Source organism: Pleurodeles waltl, chromosome 5, assembly GCF_031143425.1.
Source record: "Pleurodeles waltl isolate 20211129_DDA chromosome 5, aPleWal1.hap1.20221129, whole genome shotgun sequence".
Classification (NCBI taxonomy): domain Eukaryota; kingdom Metazoa; phylum Chordata; class Amphibia; order Caudata; family Salamandridae; genus Pleurodeles; species Pleurodeles waltl.
The window spans coordinates 578,121,904-578,138,887 of NC_090444.1; the positions used below are offsets into that span (position 1 = coordinate 578,121,904).

A 16,984-nucleotide genomic window follows, 5' to 3' on the forward strand; every position below is an offset into this window, starting at 1 on the left:
CAACACTCTACCTAACTTTCACTGTGCCAGTTCACTTTACTTTACTTCACTCTACTCCAGTTCACTCTTATTTATGCCTTTCCACTCTACGACACTCTGCCACTTCACTCTATGACACTCTATTACACTGTGACACTACTCCACTCTACTACTACTTTATGGCATTGGCGTTTGATTAGAGATTCAGATCACCATTGATTGCCTTCTCGCTCATATGACACGTGGGTCAGGTTTATCTTTGCCGTTTTGGTTACAAGCACTCTGTAACCCTTTTAACTCAAGCTTAACGGAGGCTTAGGATGATACTGATACTTGTCTAGGGGATTGAAATATCATCGGCCACAGTACCTTGACTTGAATTTGTGATATTGTACATAAGTTGGCATAAGCATAGGTACTATGAGCTAATGACTTCTTGATTCACTATTTGAGTAATTCATGTAAAAGTCGGTGTATAAAAGCTTGTAAATCATTATTGTGGATGCTAACCTTGTAGGAAAGTAGCCTCTTTCTAGCTTGGTTACCCCCCACATTTGACCTGTTTGCCAGTGGGTTTGAGTGTGTCTACTGGGATCCTGCTAATCAGGACCCCAGTAGTTATGCTCTCTCCCTTAAATTATGGTTGTTGCATACTGGTAATCCAGTATTTCACCCAAAATTGGCATACTGGTGCCCCCTTAAAAGACCCTAGTATATGGTACTTAGGTACCCAGGGCATTGGGGTTCCAGGAGATCCCTATGGGCTGCAGCATTTCTTTTGCCACCCATAGGGAGCCCATGCAAAGGCTTCTGCAGGACTGCCATTGCAGCCTGCGCGAAAAGGTGTATGCATACTTTCACTGCCAGTTACACTGCACCAGGTCACTTATAAGTCACCTCTATAGCAGTCCCTCCAACCTTAAGGGCAGGGTGCAAAGTACCTGTGTGTGAGTGCACCCCTGCCCCAGCAGAGGTGCCCGCGACCTCCAGGACCATTTTGCCCAACTTCATGAGTGCGGGGATGCCATTTTACATGTGTACTGGAAATAGGTCACTACCTATTCACAGCTACATAATGGTACCTCCGAACATAGGTATGTTTGGTATCAAACATGTTGGAATCATACCCCAAGGCTTTTGCAAGCATTGGTTGAATGATTTCATGCACTCTGGGGGCTCCTTAGAGGACCCCCAGTATTGCCATTCCAGCCTTCTGAGGTTTTCCAGGCAGCTCCAGCTGCTGCCACCTCTCAGACAGGTTTCTGCCCTCCTGTTGCTTGAGAAGCTCAAGCCCAGGAAGGCAGAACAAAGGATTTCCTTTGGGAGAGGGGAGTTGCACTCTCTCCCTTTGGAAATAGGTGTTACAGGCTTGGGAGGGGTAGTGTCCTTCCCCAGGCCACTGGAAAGGCTTTGAAGGGCACATTTGGTGCCCTCCTGGCATAATCCAGTCTACACCGGTTCAGGTACCCCCAGTCCCTGCTCTGGCACGAAACTGGACAAAGGAAAGAGGAGTGACCACTCCCCTGTCCATCACCACCCCAGGTGTGGTGCTCAGAGCTCCTCCAGAGGGTCGCTGGGTTTTCACATCTTGGATTCCAAGTTGGCAGCGAACTCTGGGAGCATCTGAGTGGCCAGTGCCAGCAGGTGGTGTCAGAGCCGTCCCCTGATAGGTGCTTACATGTTTAGCTGACCAATCCCCCTTTCGGGGCTATTTAGGGTCTCTCCTTTTGGAGGTTCTTCAGATTCAGATTGCAAGACTCCAGCAGGAATCCTTTGCATCCTTTACTTCACCTTCTCACCGAGGAAACTGCATCTGGACCCTCCAGGAACTCCACAAACTGCAACAACGAAGCAAAGATGACTTCTACAACATTGTATCTTCAGCTCTTGCCAGCAAATGCAACTGTTTCCCGGTCGTGCATCCTCAGAAGACAGCATGTCTTCAGCCTGCACCAGAAGAATGAACAAATCTCCCTTGGAGTGAAGGAGTCACTCCCCTGCTTCAGCAGGCACCTCTCTGCAACGACGACCATCTTTCGTGGGTCCCCTCTCCTGAAGAGTTGCATGGATCCTGCATCACGGGTGGTGGACTGAAGTGGTCCTGATGGTCCTGATGTCCTACTGTCCAACTTTGGTGGAGGTAAGAGCTTGCCTTCCCACGCAAGACAGTACCCCTGTGCACCACGTGTTTTTCAGTTGCCAAGGCTTGTTGGTATCCTTCTATGAAATTCTTTGTCCACAATGTAGTTCCGGCCCCCAGCACTTCTTCCTGCGATGCACAGCTTCCTGAGTGGTTTTCTGGCGGCATGGGATCCTTTGTTTTTGTGCTGCATGGGCCTCCTTTTGCAACTCCTTTGCCCCATTCTGGGGGACTCCTGTGTGTGCTGGCTGGTCTTCTGTGGGCTCTCTGAGTTGCTGAGTGCCCCCTCTGACTCCTCCTCCGGGTCCCGGGCAGTGCCATTTTCCGCTAACCGTGAGCTTTGCGTGTGCCAAGGTTTGTTGGCGGAATCCAGCAATGCAAACCAGACTGCAATCATCCATCCGGTGTGGGATATCATCTGCACCAACCGGGAACCCACATTCATCTTCTTGGGTGCAGTACGACTGTTGTTCTTCACCAGTGGTTCTTCTTTTGCACCTTGATTCGGGTTTGCAGGGGCTACTGTCCTCCCTGGAATCTTCTGTTCTTCTTGGACTTAGTCCCATTCTTCCACAGGTCTTTAGGTCCAGGAATCCACCCTTTGTGTCTTGAAGTATCTTCTGGTTCTTGCATTATCTTCTTTCTCGTGTTATTGTGTGTTCTAGGAAAGTTATTGTGATTTACTCCTGCTTTCCTGGGCTCTGAGGTGGGTTCTGTTACTTACCTTTGGTGTTTTCTAATACTCCCAGTGCCCCTCTATACTCCACACTTGCCTAGGTGGGAAACCGACATTTGCATTCCACTTTCTTAGTATATGGTTTGTGTGTCCCCTAGGCCCATTTCTAACCATTGTGATTTTCACTAATTGCACTGTTTTTATTGCTATTGCTGCATACTAGTGTATATAATTGGTGTATTACTTACCTCCTAAGTGAGTATAGTCTCTATGGTATTTTTGGCATTTGTGTCACTAAAATAAAGTATCTTTATTTTTGTAACACTGAGTATTTTGTTTCATGTGTGTGAGTACTTTGTGACTACAGTGGTATTGCATGAGCTTTGCAGGTCTCCTAGCTAAGCCTTGGCTACAGCTACCCCTAGAGAGCCTGGCTTCTAGACACTCCCTACATTTCACTAAGGGATAACTGGGCATGGTATAAGGTGTAAGTACTATAGGTACCCACTACAAACCAGGCCAGCCTCCTCCAAACCACTGTACTATGTAGGTTACTTTTTAAATTTTTCTTGTAATTGGTGACATTGGGTCATCCAGATAACTTGTGTAATGCCCGAATACCAGTCCTTCTCGATTTCCCCTGTTGATGTTTTCCCACTACATTTGATCTTTTACATTTTGATTGAATAAATGCATGAAACACTCCATTTGCATACTACTTTAAAATCATTGTTTATGGGAGTGGTGTTGCATTTTATTCAAGGGACCCCTGTTCCTTTAAAGTTAGTTTACTGCTCCATTCTAGGACACTTTACTTACTCCATGATACTACACAACACCAGTCGATGACACATCATTCACCTTTATGCCATTAACTTTGAGCCATGCTGAATAGTAGTCTCACTAGTGTACAGCATGGCTAAAACACATTGGCAAAGGCAATAGAACTTGCATAGGCGAGACCTATTGGCTTTGCCAAAGCTTGTTTATAAGGTAAGGTGACTTGCAATATCCTATATCCTTATGTACGCAGGGGGTATTTTACCCCATATAATACATAGTCACACCACCAACTTTCCCACAAACCACTTAAAACCTTAGTGCATAGCTTCTGTCATTCCAAGCTATTAAAGTAGAGCAAAGAAAGAAAAACAACATTCCATTTTTTGCTTTAAACAGCTGCATTAATTATGCTCTGTGACCCGATCTGCCTTTTACCTTGGCTGCTAGCTGTGGCAGAAGGCATTGTAATGTCAGAACTCGACTGTAATAACCCTATCCTAGTCATTTTCTGATGTACTTTCTTTATAATCAGTGAATGTCTTTTCTTTATAAGCAGTGACTTGGTGCATCACAAACAGCCGTTTCTAAATAAATTAGTGACTGCAATTTATACAGAGATTAGAGAATCCATGTTTATATAGCCTTTAACTCCAAGAGCTTCTTCAGTTGAAATGCTTCTAGTTATACCTGATATGGAGCCGAGCATCCCAAGATCACACACAGGAGTAGAAGTGTTATTATAACTATAGTTTCCGAGCACAGTTTACAACTGTTATACCTAATCGCTTTTGATATCTCCAGTGCGGTTCCAACTGACATGAGGCGAAGGGCATGATGGGTATGGGGCACAAAGGGTATGTTCTTACTTTTTACCCTCCTACTTTTATTTGCTTGGTGCATGAAGATACAAGGTTAATCAACATGTTATTTTCACATTTGAGCTAATTACTGTGTGAATGTAAATAACAATAAAAGATACTTTCAGACTGTGAAAACATGCCTTCCTTTCTCCCTATTTCACTTCCAATATATATGATTGTGTATATTTATCGGAGCCTGCAGTTCGTAAACAACAAGCGATTTGTATAGGGTTGATTGAAAGTCCCCAAGGCTGTCCCTGCCCTCCCCAGAAATTTATTGGCTTCTACGCCCCTGGTGAGATGGATCTCTTTAGATAAAGCCAATATTATGTCGAACCTGCAGGTATATGTAAGGGACTGAAGAAGTGTGCAGGCGGTGAATCATGAAGTGTTCAGCTATTCGAGGAGTGGGTGGTTACTCAGGCTTTTTGTTTTGTAAGAAAAGGACAGGCTCTATCTGATACACGAATGTATACCTATCATCACTCACCGTAATCTAAAGAATCAAACGTGGCCTTTCTTGAAGAATGAGCTGCATTAAATGTGACTGAGCGGCCAAGCTATCATCCGGGGCACTGGGTTCGAAACCCAGCCTTGGCACTTGGCTGAATATTGAGTGATTCTTAGCAAAGCAATTAATTTCCGTGTGCATAAATATGTGAAAGGTATTTGTGTAGTTGAAAAATTGTAATTCATTTGAGATCACACGGTCCAGTATTTTTTAAGCACCCAGCACAGTATACAGAGCTCCATTGCTATCTAGCAAGTTTGTGCTAGAAAAAAATAAAAAAATGCAACTACAAAACAGGTGTTTGCTTTGTCCAGCCAACTCCACTTTTTAGCAAACCTTCATTTTCGTAGTTCCAATGAAAGAGGCGGTTGAGTCTTCTTGTTTTCCATTCCATTTCAATAGGAGACGAAGCCAGCTGACAAATGGAAGGTGTTCAAACAGAGGCTCGCAGCCTACCCTTATCTGTTAGCGCCAGGAGTCCTGTGCACTACAGAAAACTGCAAGAATTTCAGTGAATGTTTTCAAATTGTTTGGTTTATTTCCAGGGGCCGCTAGTGACATTTGAAAGTGGTGGGGCGAATCAGCAGCAGCAGGCCTCGGTGCTTACGGCTAACGGGAACAACAGTATAGCCCTGTATATACACTTAATAGATTATATACATAGAACCATTTGCTAAGTTAACTTAATAATATGATGCATATGATATTGAGTTCGTACTCCTTTTGTATGTTTCCACTCTAGAAAGATGGAAAATTAATCGACATTGCAGTACTTGAAAACTCATGAAAGTTATTGGATGATAAAAGTCCTCGCTTTTGCCTATACAAGGCATTTCTGTCTCTATGTTATTGTTTCTTTCCTGCAAGAAAATAAAGACGCTGGTCTATAATGGAAGGTCTTTGAGGAGGTGGGCTTCCTCCTACGAAATCTCCTTCCCCGCGATCACTTCTGCGCTATCAGGGTTGCAGGACAGAGCAACAGCACTAATCTCCTCTGGAGAGTATGAAGGGTCCATTTGCGCTGTACACCAGTGGCACTGATCAGATCTTTACAGAAAGGCTCTGCCTGTTCAATCATACCAAAGGGAGGTGCGTGGTGAATCCAAATCTCTCCTGGAGGGCTCACAGTGTCGAACACCGCCATCGCTACACGTGTACCATACGTCCAGCTACACTGCACACTGGCGGTATGAGATTAAGGGCCAGATGTATGAAGTCAGTTTGCATGTCTTAATGGTCTGAATCACTATTTTGGGCTGTTAAGAAATGCAAAATGGGCTTTTCATAGGTATAAAGCTCCTCAAGGAACCACAAATTGCAATTTCTCCTGTAGAAATCGCAATTTGCTATTCCCAGAATAGGAAATCATAAATAGGGATTTCCTGTTTGCGATTCCTTTTCCGATGTACCATGCATTTCCTAAATGCGACTTGGGCATTTAGGAGATGCAATTACCAATGGTAACAAGGTGCAATTAAAAAAAAAGCACCCCAAAGTGCTTTTTAAAATTGTAATTGAGCACAAACATGCCCCTTGGGCATATGTGTGCTCTACAGGTCCACCCCTATTTTTGGGGTGCACCAAGGGGTGACCTTTTGCCCATTGCCAGCCACGGTTTTGCATTTCCTAAATAGCGATTTCCTAGTAAGAAATCGCTATTTGGAATAGGCAAAACCGGTCCATTGACTCAAATGCAATGGGATTTCTTAATAGCGATTTCCTAATAGCGATTCCTACTTTGTAGGAATCGCTATTAGGAAATCATTATCTTTGTACATTGCATTTTGCATTTCTTAAACAGCGATTTCTATGAAGTCGCTGTTTAAGAAATTCTAAATTGCATTTTTGTACATCTGGCCCAAAATCTCTTTAGGACAGCATATGGGGCCAGATGTATCATTTTATTAAACTGCGATTACCTAATTGCGATTCCCAGTAAATCGCAATTCGGTAATTGCTGTTCTAATTTTGTGTTTTCTAAGTTTCACAAGTTTTCTAAGTTTCATTTTGTGTTTTCGAATGAGTCGCAAAACGACCTACTTCATTAATATTCACAAGGTTGGTTGCAATTTGCGACCTATTAAGAAACGCTAAAATTAGAGGGATGGTGGCCTGCCAGGCTCAGCAGACTACCATGTCTGTAAGTGCTTTTAAAAAAAGCAATCTTTTTTTTTTTTTAAATGCAGCCCGTTTTCCTTGAGGGAAAACTTGATGCATTTAAAAGGGAAAAATTTAAAGTTTCTTTTCATTTTTTTAAGAGTTATCAGTGGTCCCTGGGACCACTGCCTGCTCTTAAAAACGTTTTTGCTACCATTTTCAAAAGTCGTTTGCGAATGGGTTGTCACCCACTTGAAGTAGGTGGTAAAATGTGAATGTTTTGCGACCACATTTTAGTCACAAAACATTCCTATATACCACTGTGATTCAGTATTGCAAAGGGACGCACTGAACATGCCCCTTCCTAATACTAAATCGGTAAGTATGTGCAATTCCAAATTGCGATTCGGTAACATGTTACTGAATCGCAAGTTGGAATTAATACATACCAAAATGCATTTTTGCAGTTGCAAAAGGCCTGACTGGGCCATTTGCGACCTCAAAAATGCATGAAACATATGGCCCAAAGGCACTATGTGCCCCCATCAAATTAGGTTCACTAACAGTTTGAAAAATGTATATGGCTTACGTAAATAAAAAGACGACAAGTCCATGCAATAACAACAAAAGTACTTACCAACGATGGATTCACATTGCAAGGAAAGACACCGGAGGGGTTGAGGCTATAAGCAGTATTTGGGACCCCAGGGATGTGTGAGAGAGTTCACAAAACACTTATCTGTCCCTTTATCATAATACCATACAGGCATAAGTATCTCCCTGTCCTGGAGAAGCGTCATACCATCCGTTTTTTTTTTCTTCATAGAAGGCACTGTTGACTGTTCATAGAAACCATGGATGGAGGGGACTCAGAGCTTAGTGAAGAGACGGAGGAGCTAGCAAACCTAACCAATCCAGGAGCTGCACTCATGCCATTTTCAGCTTGAGAGTAGCACCATGATTGGTGAGGGCAGACTGAGGCAGCACTCCTTTTGCGACTAGGAGCCTGGGTCTGCAGTCTGCCGGACTGTTATACCACTCAGACTGCTACAGTCTGAAGTGCGCATGTCAGGTTGGCCAATGCAACATGCACACTTTATGCTTTAGGCAATTGTCTGTGAGTCATTCCTGCTGCCATTCAGCAGCAGGAATGCTCCACCCTTGCTCTCATACTTTAAGTGCACTTCACATCAATGCTTGAAATGGAAAAATAGAAGTGCAGGTACTCTGTATCAGAGTACCTGCTTGTTTCTGAGAAGTGCCGGTCTTCTCCAATGAAAAGTATTACGTTTTTCTTGCAAAGTGCAGGTACTCTTCCTCGCAAAATAAAAAAGTGCCAGTACTCAGTACCGAACAGTACCGGCCCATTTAAAGCACTGCTTCACATCATAAAACTGGTAATGACCATTACTCTTTTATAATGTACATTGTTTTCTGCAGCTGCTGCTCTCCCAGCAGGCGGGCGACACTCCTCCGCTCTAAAGGAGGAAGCACCGCTGTTTATTTCATTAGAAAGTGGTGATATAAGGAGTTAATTAATCTCACAGTGAGTCTTGATCTACCCTATGTAGCTTCATTACTAATTTATGAACTGCATGTTTAACAAAAAGATAATTCTCCATAGACTTTCTTGTGTCTAAAGAAGTGAGCAGGTTTTTCTGTAAAATGCACTGTGAAGCTCTGGTTAATGATCACAGTGTCAGCAGCTAAGTGATTGTGCTGCTCAGCTCCACCAGACCAGCGTTGTCCAGTCAGAGTGCAATGCAGTGTTCACAGGCAGGCTGGACTGGGCAACCAAATAATCCCAGACTACCTGCTCAAACCAGCCGTGCTCCCCTCATCTCCTCATGCAATCTCTCTCTTTCTTTCCATCCATACATTCTGTTTCTCTCCTTCTATCCTCTCTCTTCACAATCCCTGATCGCTCTCTCTCTGCCTTCCCCACCCTCCCGCTTTCTCTATAGTTTGAAGCCTCTGAGTGCCTGCAGCAGTTTATCTTTGATGACTGAGTTACTAAGAGCGCCTCCCTACCCTGAAAATCGGCCTCCATGGGCTCAAGCCAACCGGGGAAATGTCCGGTGGTATATAAAAGCTCTGTCCAGTCCTGTTCACAGGGACTACAGTACGCACTGACTTTCTGATTCTCAAAAAGTAGGGAAAAACCCAGCAATGTGCTCCTCTATAATTAATTGCTCGTGGGCTTGGGACAATTCTTGGACTTTCCTTGGAATTCTTTCACTTATAAAATGCATTCTTGTGGAATTTCCATTTGGAATTTTAGTATGTGCAAATCTGAAGCAAATATCCATTAGTACTTTAAACATTTGTTCTTTATTTCTCCATGGGAAAACGTCTTTCCTCGTGGAAGACTCAGTTCACCTACAAACCCATTAAATATGAGGCTATTGCTTCTCCCATCACCCCCCTGGATATTAACTTATGTGTGCTACTGACGTGAGTAATTGGTCAGCATTTCCAGGGTGAAAATGTACCCCAAACAGGTTTTCTGAATCCATGAGAGCCCTCTTCCTTTTGCATGTAGGACCTGTTTGGGGTGCCCAAAAACTAATGTTATCCCTAAATTTGCAAAGAATCAGGATTAGGATTTTGTCCTCGCAAATTGATATTGTAGTGCAGATAAACTGAAATAAAAATAGCCTGATGAATGGAGACCTGACTATCCACATCACAAGTGACACTTTAAAGGAAATCATTGTTGGGTGAGACCTAACCTTGCAGGTGAGAAGAGAAGAATGGTGGTTGATAACCATGAAACAAAGGCAATTTGGGTAGTATAAAAACAGTGATAACAGATAACATTTTGTACCTATAAGCAAAAAGGTGGCTGTGTAAAGAAGAGAGCGCACTTTCCAAATATAAGCTACTGTTTGTTTACAGAGTCCATGATGACGTAGAACGATGGGGGGAGTGCTCGAAGTGGTATGCACCCAGCCACAGAGTGCGAAAACTGTCACCCCAAAAAAGGGTTACAGTTATGATATGCAAAGAAGGAAAACCACGGCACATCCCAAGAGGTCATAATGTTCCAGTTTATTCCTCGTAATGTCTTTAGATGAAACAATGGCTTGTGGCCCAAGGTGACATCTTGGAGCCAGAATCAAAAGATGACAACAAAGATCCTTTTCAAATGGACAGCAGCCCAAATAGACAACAGCCGACACGTGTTTCGTCTGGGTAGACTTTATCAAGGCTATAATGAAGATAAGTAGCTCAATGTTCCAAAGTACCAGAGACAAGTTGATGTCTTATGTTTAGAGAAAGAGGTCGAGTGAGAGAAGGCTTGAGGACCGTGGTAAGCCTCAAATAACTCAAAGCGTTTCCCTCCGCGTTGTGTTGACGGCGCTGCAAATGGTAATTTGCATTTGCAGCGCCGTCAACACAACGCGGAGGGAAACGCTTTGAGTTATTTGAGGCTTACCACGGTCCTCAAGCCTTCTCTCACTCGACCTCTTTCTCTAAACATAAGACATCAACATGTCTCTGGTACTTTGGAACATTGAGCTACTTATCTTCATTATAGCCTTGATAAAGTCTACCCAGACGAAACACGTGTCGGCTGTTGTCTATTTGGGCTGCTTTCCATTTGAAAAGGATCTTTGTTGTCATCTTTTGATTCTGGCTCCAAGATGTCACCTTGGGCCACAGGCCATTGTTTCATCTAAAGACATTACGAGGAATAAACTGGAACATTATAACCTCTTGGGATGTGCCGTGGTTTTCCTTCTTAACATTTTGTACCTGTTTAACAATGATCTGGATCACCAAAGAAGTCTACGATTATCACTTGATTTATTTAGCATACCTCTGACCAGCTGACCAATAGTGCATCCATCGCTTGTCCACTTGGCAACATTGTCCAATGAACATAGGCCAATCGACTATTCATGGTGAGGTTTGATTGACTTCATTTTACAAGTATAGTCTTTGTATAAGTCTTAATTTTGTTAATAGTCCTCTCTCACTTGTTAGTACTAATGATCAAGATACTGACACTTCCTGTGTAATTTGGAGGCACTAGTGCAGAGAACAGCACAGTGTCATCGCCTGGAGCATGAGTTGATTTGTTGCAAGCCTTCCCTACCAGGACTCTACAATAAGCATGAGCCTCTTACGTCATTTTCTTATTGTTATTGGCAGCAGGGGGGTACAAAACATTTGCTAGTAGCATCTACTGCACTTTTTACAAAGTACTTATTTGTTAGTCTAACAGTGTTTACTGGAAGTGCGTATGCTATTACTTGTATATGTTGATGTGTAAGAAAATGCCACATTCTCTTGCATTCAGTTTATAGTCCAGCTCTACCAGAAATACATCCACAAAGCTTTTTCTATAAGCAGTTGTGTCTTTCTCCAGGCATAGGGGTGAGTTAAATCAGAACATTGAGACTTAAGTTACAGGAGACTGTAGTTTCAAGGAGTAACACATGCTAACCAACAGAAGCAAAGTGAGTTATCGAGTCCTACTGCTGGAAATTCATTATCAAGTCACACCTAATCCTGGAGTAAGACGCAGCTCCCAAAGAAAAGGCTTTGTAAATCAAGCCTGGTTTTTATGGCGCAAGTTAGTCTAAAACTGGTGTCAGTGGGGCTCATAAGGTCTAAAGCGCAAACGTGCGCCCACATGCTCTGCATAGCAACTAGTTGTTCTGCTTTCCTGCTCTTATCTCATGACCGAGCTTACAGAACCTCTCTGGAATGCACTTCTGAGTTTAAAGAAGACATTTATTGTTATTATTACTGCACCACAAGGTTCCTCAGAGACGAAATTAGTAGATTGGCAGCACACGTTCAAAAGTAGTCGCAGCAATGAAAGCAAAATATATCAAAGTACTTCTCAGTTGTAATGTACACAGCAAATACACGTGAATATATTATAGCATAACTTCAAAGCAAAGCATAAAAGTCAAAATTGCATCACCGTAGGGCTGTAGGGCCTATCCCTATGCTTCATCTTTCTGAGGTCTGCAAGTTGATGACTCCGGTTCAACTGCGAGAAAGAGATTTTCTACCCAAACGGGAGACAGGCAACTGACGTCTGGTTCCTGTCTGAAGTCAAGATAGTTTCAATCTACCTCTGCTGTAGTCCAGAGCCATCCTTAAAAGCTAACTCATTGTGAGAACCGAAGAAACTTGGAGAGTGGCCAATTCTCCGAGCCTCACTCGTTCTCAGACTGGATTGAGAGGTAAACACAAAATCTACGTGCTCTTATCAGCTAGGGTCTGGTGTGAAAAACACAGCTTGGTCTATCATGTGGAAAAACACAGCTTGGAAAAACACAGCTCATCTGCAATGTCTCAACTGCAATGTCTAACTCCACGTTAAAGCCAATAGGCAGCTAACCTAAATATCAAATGTAATGTCTAATGCCATGTCAAAGCCAATAGGCAGCTAAACTGAATACACAATGTAATGGCTAATGCCATGTCAAAGCCAATAGGCAGCTAACCCAAATACCAAATGTAATGTCTAATGCCATGTCAAAGCCAATAGGCAGCTAAACTGAATACAGAATGTAATGGCTAACCCCATGTTAAAGCCAATAGGCAGCTAAACTGAACACAACATGTAATGTGCTACTGGTGAACACTGAGCAACTAATATGCGTAGTCGTGAAACACAAAGTCATTGGTCAAACACAATTAATAGCATCACACTAGTGTATCCTGAAAGATTGGCATTCTCTTTTGCTACTCTCACATGGTGTACTAGAGCCCTCACTGGACAGTGAGTAGAGACAGGGTGTTTAGTGCACCCACCAGAGTAGTAGTTTCTGCTGTGTCTTGCTCTTGGCTAGGAAACACATGCCTGCCTTTGCAGGGAATCAGGCCTTCCCTGCTTCCAACAGGGTCCCATGTGTGACTGCCACATCCCTGGATACTATTAAAACACCATCTCACCCCTCTAAATTCACCCCACTCCTTAAGGTGAGGCTGCAAAAACTAGACCACGTTACAGATGGACTTCATACAATGTCTCTTGGTGGAGATCACTTGGACAGGGATATTTAGAGCAAATCTACCATTTGTGCCAAATTGGAAAATGCATCAGTGCCTTCTTGACAAAATACATCCTTACATATGTGTGCCTGCTTTCTCAGACTGTTGCTCAGTTTCATCCGTGCATTCAAATATCTTGCGGTGGGTGAGGGTTGAGAGTCCCCTTCATGGTACTATATAAACCTGCATTTCCTACAGTTAAAGTCCACCTTTTCTGTCTCCCCCTTTCTTCAGGATGATGAGGTGGTCCTGCAGTGCACAGCCACCATCCACAAAGAGCAGCAGAAGCTGTGCCTCGCCGCTGAGGGATTCGGCAACCGGCTTTGCTTCCTGGAATCCACCTCAAACTCCAAGGTAGGCTGAATGACACTGTTCTAACTAACGATGTACTTTTCTTTTAATGCCCTATCTGGCAAATCAGCTGTAAGCTCATAGTTAAAGCTGTCATCAATGACTGATGGAATTGAGGTTAATCGAATGGGGCAAGTCATGACGGGATGTGCCTGCTTTAATCGGAAGTCCACAGATTGTGACCATTGTTGACAGGTACTCTGGCTCAGAGTATCACAAAATATTTGTTTCCTCCACAGCCCGGTCACGTAAAATTGAAATGTACTGCTAGAAAAAAATTGCCGAGTGATATCTCACGTGCTTCTCTGAGTCTACTGTCACTGCTTTTCATTTGATTTTTCTTCAGTGAAACTTTTCAGCTTCATGGTTTAGAATAAACGATGTTGATTATGTAGTTCAATGTTTTTCTGTCCTGGTGGTTCTTGCTGCTGTGTGTATCCCTTCCTTTGTCAACTATTGGTAAAACACATTTAGACAAGGATTTGCACTGCAATAGGTGTCACATTTGCTTTCGTTAGAGCTATTGACGTTGTAAATGCATAACTGGACTGTTCTTGCCACATACACTGATCAACCTGCTGCATAATTTGGTCCTCTCTGCCACATAATTCCAGTGTCCTTGCTTATAACTGAAGCACTTCCTTTTACTGCAGATAGTCTTGCCCTGATGACCTTGAATGTTTCTTAGATTGTGTTTAGTACTGTTTTCTTGTAATTTATTTGGACTGTTACTTACATTTTGCAGAGAAATGTTTGTTTGATGCAGCATCCATAAAAATGGTTCTTTAAGAGCAGAACAGGACCTCACATATGAGAAATGGGAGGGTGTGACAGAGGTTATCTGCAGTAATATTAGTGAGCTGCTGCTGTGCTACAAGTATTGAAAACAGACTTCACTGACCTTGAATATTAGATGTAAACACATAAAAAATGTGGACGGGTGTGTCTGTGCATTGTCAGTGACCTGGCTAAATAGGACTTGAAACATCTTGAACTGGATCATAAATTTGAATCTATTACGAACAGTAGCCCTGAAAATACGTTTGACCCAGGGTCCCCAAAATCCTTAAGATGCCCCAGGGGAGAACTAGGGCAAAAGTATGATAAATGTGCCTGTACCAGTAGGAAAGTGGATGAGGCTGCAGTTGTCAGCAGCTGGGAGAGTATATCTTATGAAGATGGTTCTGCTCCTGAAAAGCTTTGCTAAAGAGTTTGCAACAGACATGGAGCTGGGGTAAAACTAAGTCATGATGACTGACATCTCCTTGCTGCTGTTACTAAGAAGAAGTTGGAACTGGACGGGTGGCTTTTAATCAACATGACAAGTGCTACTCTGTGTAAACACACTTTTTCATCTCACGCTTTCAGTGGCTGAAATATACTATTATATGGTAAGCAGGGCGCAGGAAAGGGGCTTAAGGGGCAGCGGAAAGAGAGAGGAATGTGGATTTGTAGGTGTACTAAGTCGGATAAACCACATTACTTTTTTAAATGGCCAACATTTTGAAGTCTTTTGAAACAGAAAAAGGGAGAGAGTGTGGACGCATTTTTGCCTGCGTTTAAAAAGTCTGGGTGAAATCTGACAGACACTGCACCATACCTGACTGAAAGCAGCTCTCCGTGACACAAAGGATGACAAGGCATACATTTTAAAGTGACTTCAAGCTTGGCATCTACGTGAATTCTTGATAGTGGATGACTTATGGTTTAAAATCTTCTCCCAAATCACTGCGGTTATTTTGCAGTTTTATATAGAGCAAACTTGACCAGCACCAATTATAATGCACATGTGCGAATTTATTTCATGGGGGCACTGAGTGATTAAGTGAGTTGCCCAGGATCACTGGATGGTGAACCGATGCCGTTACTTGAACCTTGTTCCCCAGTTACAAAGGGAACAGCTTTGGCACTAGGCCACTGTTAGAAATGGGGTCTTTGGTTGGCAGTCAGGTTACCCCCTGTTCAAGCAAGGACCCTCACTCTAGTCCGGGTAAAAGAGAATCTCCCTCAGCTAACCCCTGCTTACCCCCTTGGTAGCTTGGCAGAGCAGTAGGCTTAACTTCACAGCGCTAGGTGTAAAGTATTTGTACCAACACACACAGTAACTTCATGAAAACACTACAAAATGACACAACACCGGTTTAGAAAAATAGGAAATATTTATCTAAACAAAACAAGACCAAAACGACAAACATCCGACATACACAAGTCAAGTTATGAATTTTTAAAGATTAAACTAAAAAATAGCGCTTAGAAACAAAAATGCTTCGATGAGATGTTAACACGGCATCGTGACGGAGTCGTTCCCAACAAGCCGACACCAGTGGCGCTGGACACGGAGTCGTGTAGACCCCCAAGTACAGTACCTTTGGTGAAGATTGAAAACAAGCCGATGCGCGAAGTCAGGAATCGCGGCGTCTGTGTGAAACGTTGAATCCGTGCACTTCGAGCGGCGTCGGTCACGACGTGGTGCGGCGACTTCCACAGAGTCGCGGACTTCAGCGGGGCTGCTGTGGCGTTGGGCCTGCGAAGAGCGTTGCGTTCCAGCGAAGGTCACGGAGTCGGGTGCAGGCGGCGTTACCGGATTCAGCAGCGGCGTCGGTCCGGAGTCGTCCAAAGTCGATTTCCTTGGATTTCCACCAGCTTTCCTTTCAAGGGCCCAGGGACTGGATAGGGCACCACTTGTCAGAGCAGGAGTCTCTCCAGAGACTCCAGGTGCTGGCAGAGCGAAGTCTTTGCTCTCCCTGAGACTTCAAACAACAGGAGGCAAGCTCTAAATCAAGCCCTTGGAGATTTCTTCACAAGATGGAAGGCACACAAAGTCCAGTCTTTGCCCTCTTACTCTGGCAGAAGCAGCACTGCAGGAAAGCTCCACAAAGCACAGTCACAGGCAGGGCAGCACTTCTTCCTCAGCTATCAGCTCTTCTCCAGACAGAGGTTCCTCTTGGTTCCAGAAGTGTTTCTAAAGTCTGTAGATTTGGGTGCCCTTCTTATACCCATTTTAGTCTTTGAAGTCACCTTTCTTCAAAGGGGACTCACACCTACTTGTGAAATCCTGCCTTGCCCAGGCAAGGCCTCAGACACACACCAAGGGGTTGGAGTCTGCATTGTCAGAGGCAGACACAGTCCTTTCAAATGAGAGTGACCACTCCACCCATCCCCCCTAGCAGAGATGGCTAATCAGGAAATGCAGGTTACACCCCAGCTCCCTTTGTGTCACTGTCTAGTGTGAGGTGAAAAACAACCCAACTGTCAAAACTGACCCAGACAGGGAATCCACAAACACGGCAGAGTCACAGAATGGTTTAAGCAAGAAAATGCTCACTTTCTAAAAGTGGCATTTTCAAACGCACAATCTCAAAATCAACTTTACTAAAAGATGTATTTTTAAATTGTGAGTCCAAACTCCACCTGTCCATCTACTCTCTAGGGGAATCTACACTTTAATCATTTTTAAAGGTAGCCCCCATATTATCCTATGAGAGAGACAGGCCTTGCAACAGTGAAAAACGAAGTTGGCAGTATTTCACTGTCAGGACATATAAACCACATTACTATGTGTCCTACCT

At 43.5% G+C, this 16,984-nt stretch overlaps 1 protein-coding gene across 1 annotated transcript in view; it reads left to right on the top strand.

The window, feature by feature from the left end:
• The window catches only part of RYR2 (ryanodine receptor 2), a 2,714,825-nt gene that overhangs the window by 393,145 nt on the left and 2,304,696 nt on the right, over positions 1-16,984 (top strand). The window contains exon 2 of the mRNA XM_069234403.1: positions 13,299-13,418. Within this exon, the coding sequence (XP_069090504.1) occupies positions 13,299-13,418 (120 nt within the window). The remainder of the gene's footprint in view (positions 1-13,298; positions 13,419-16,984) is intronic.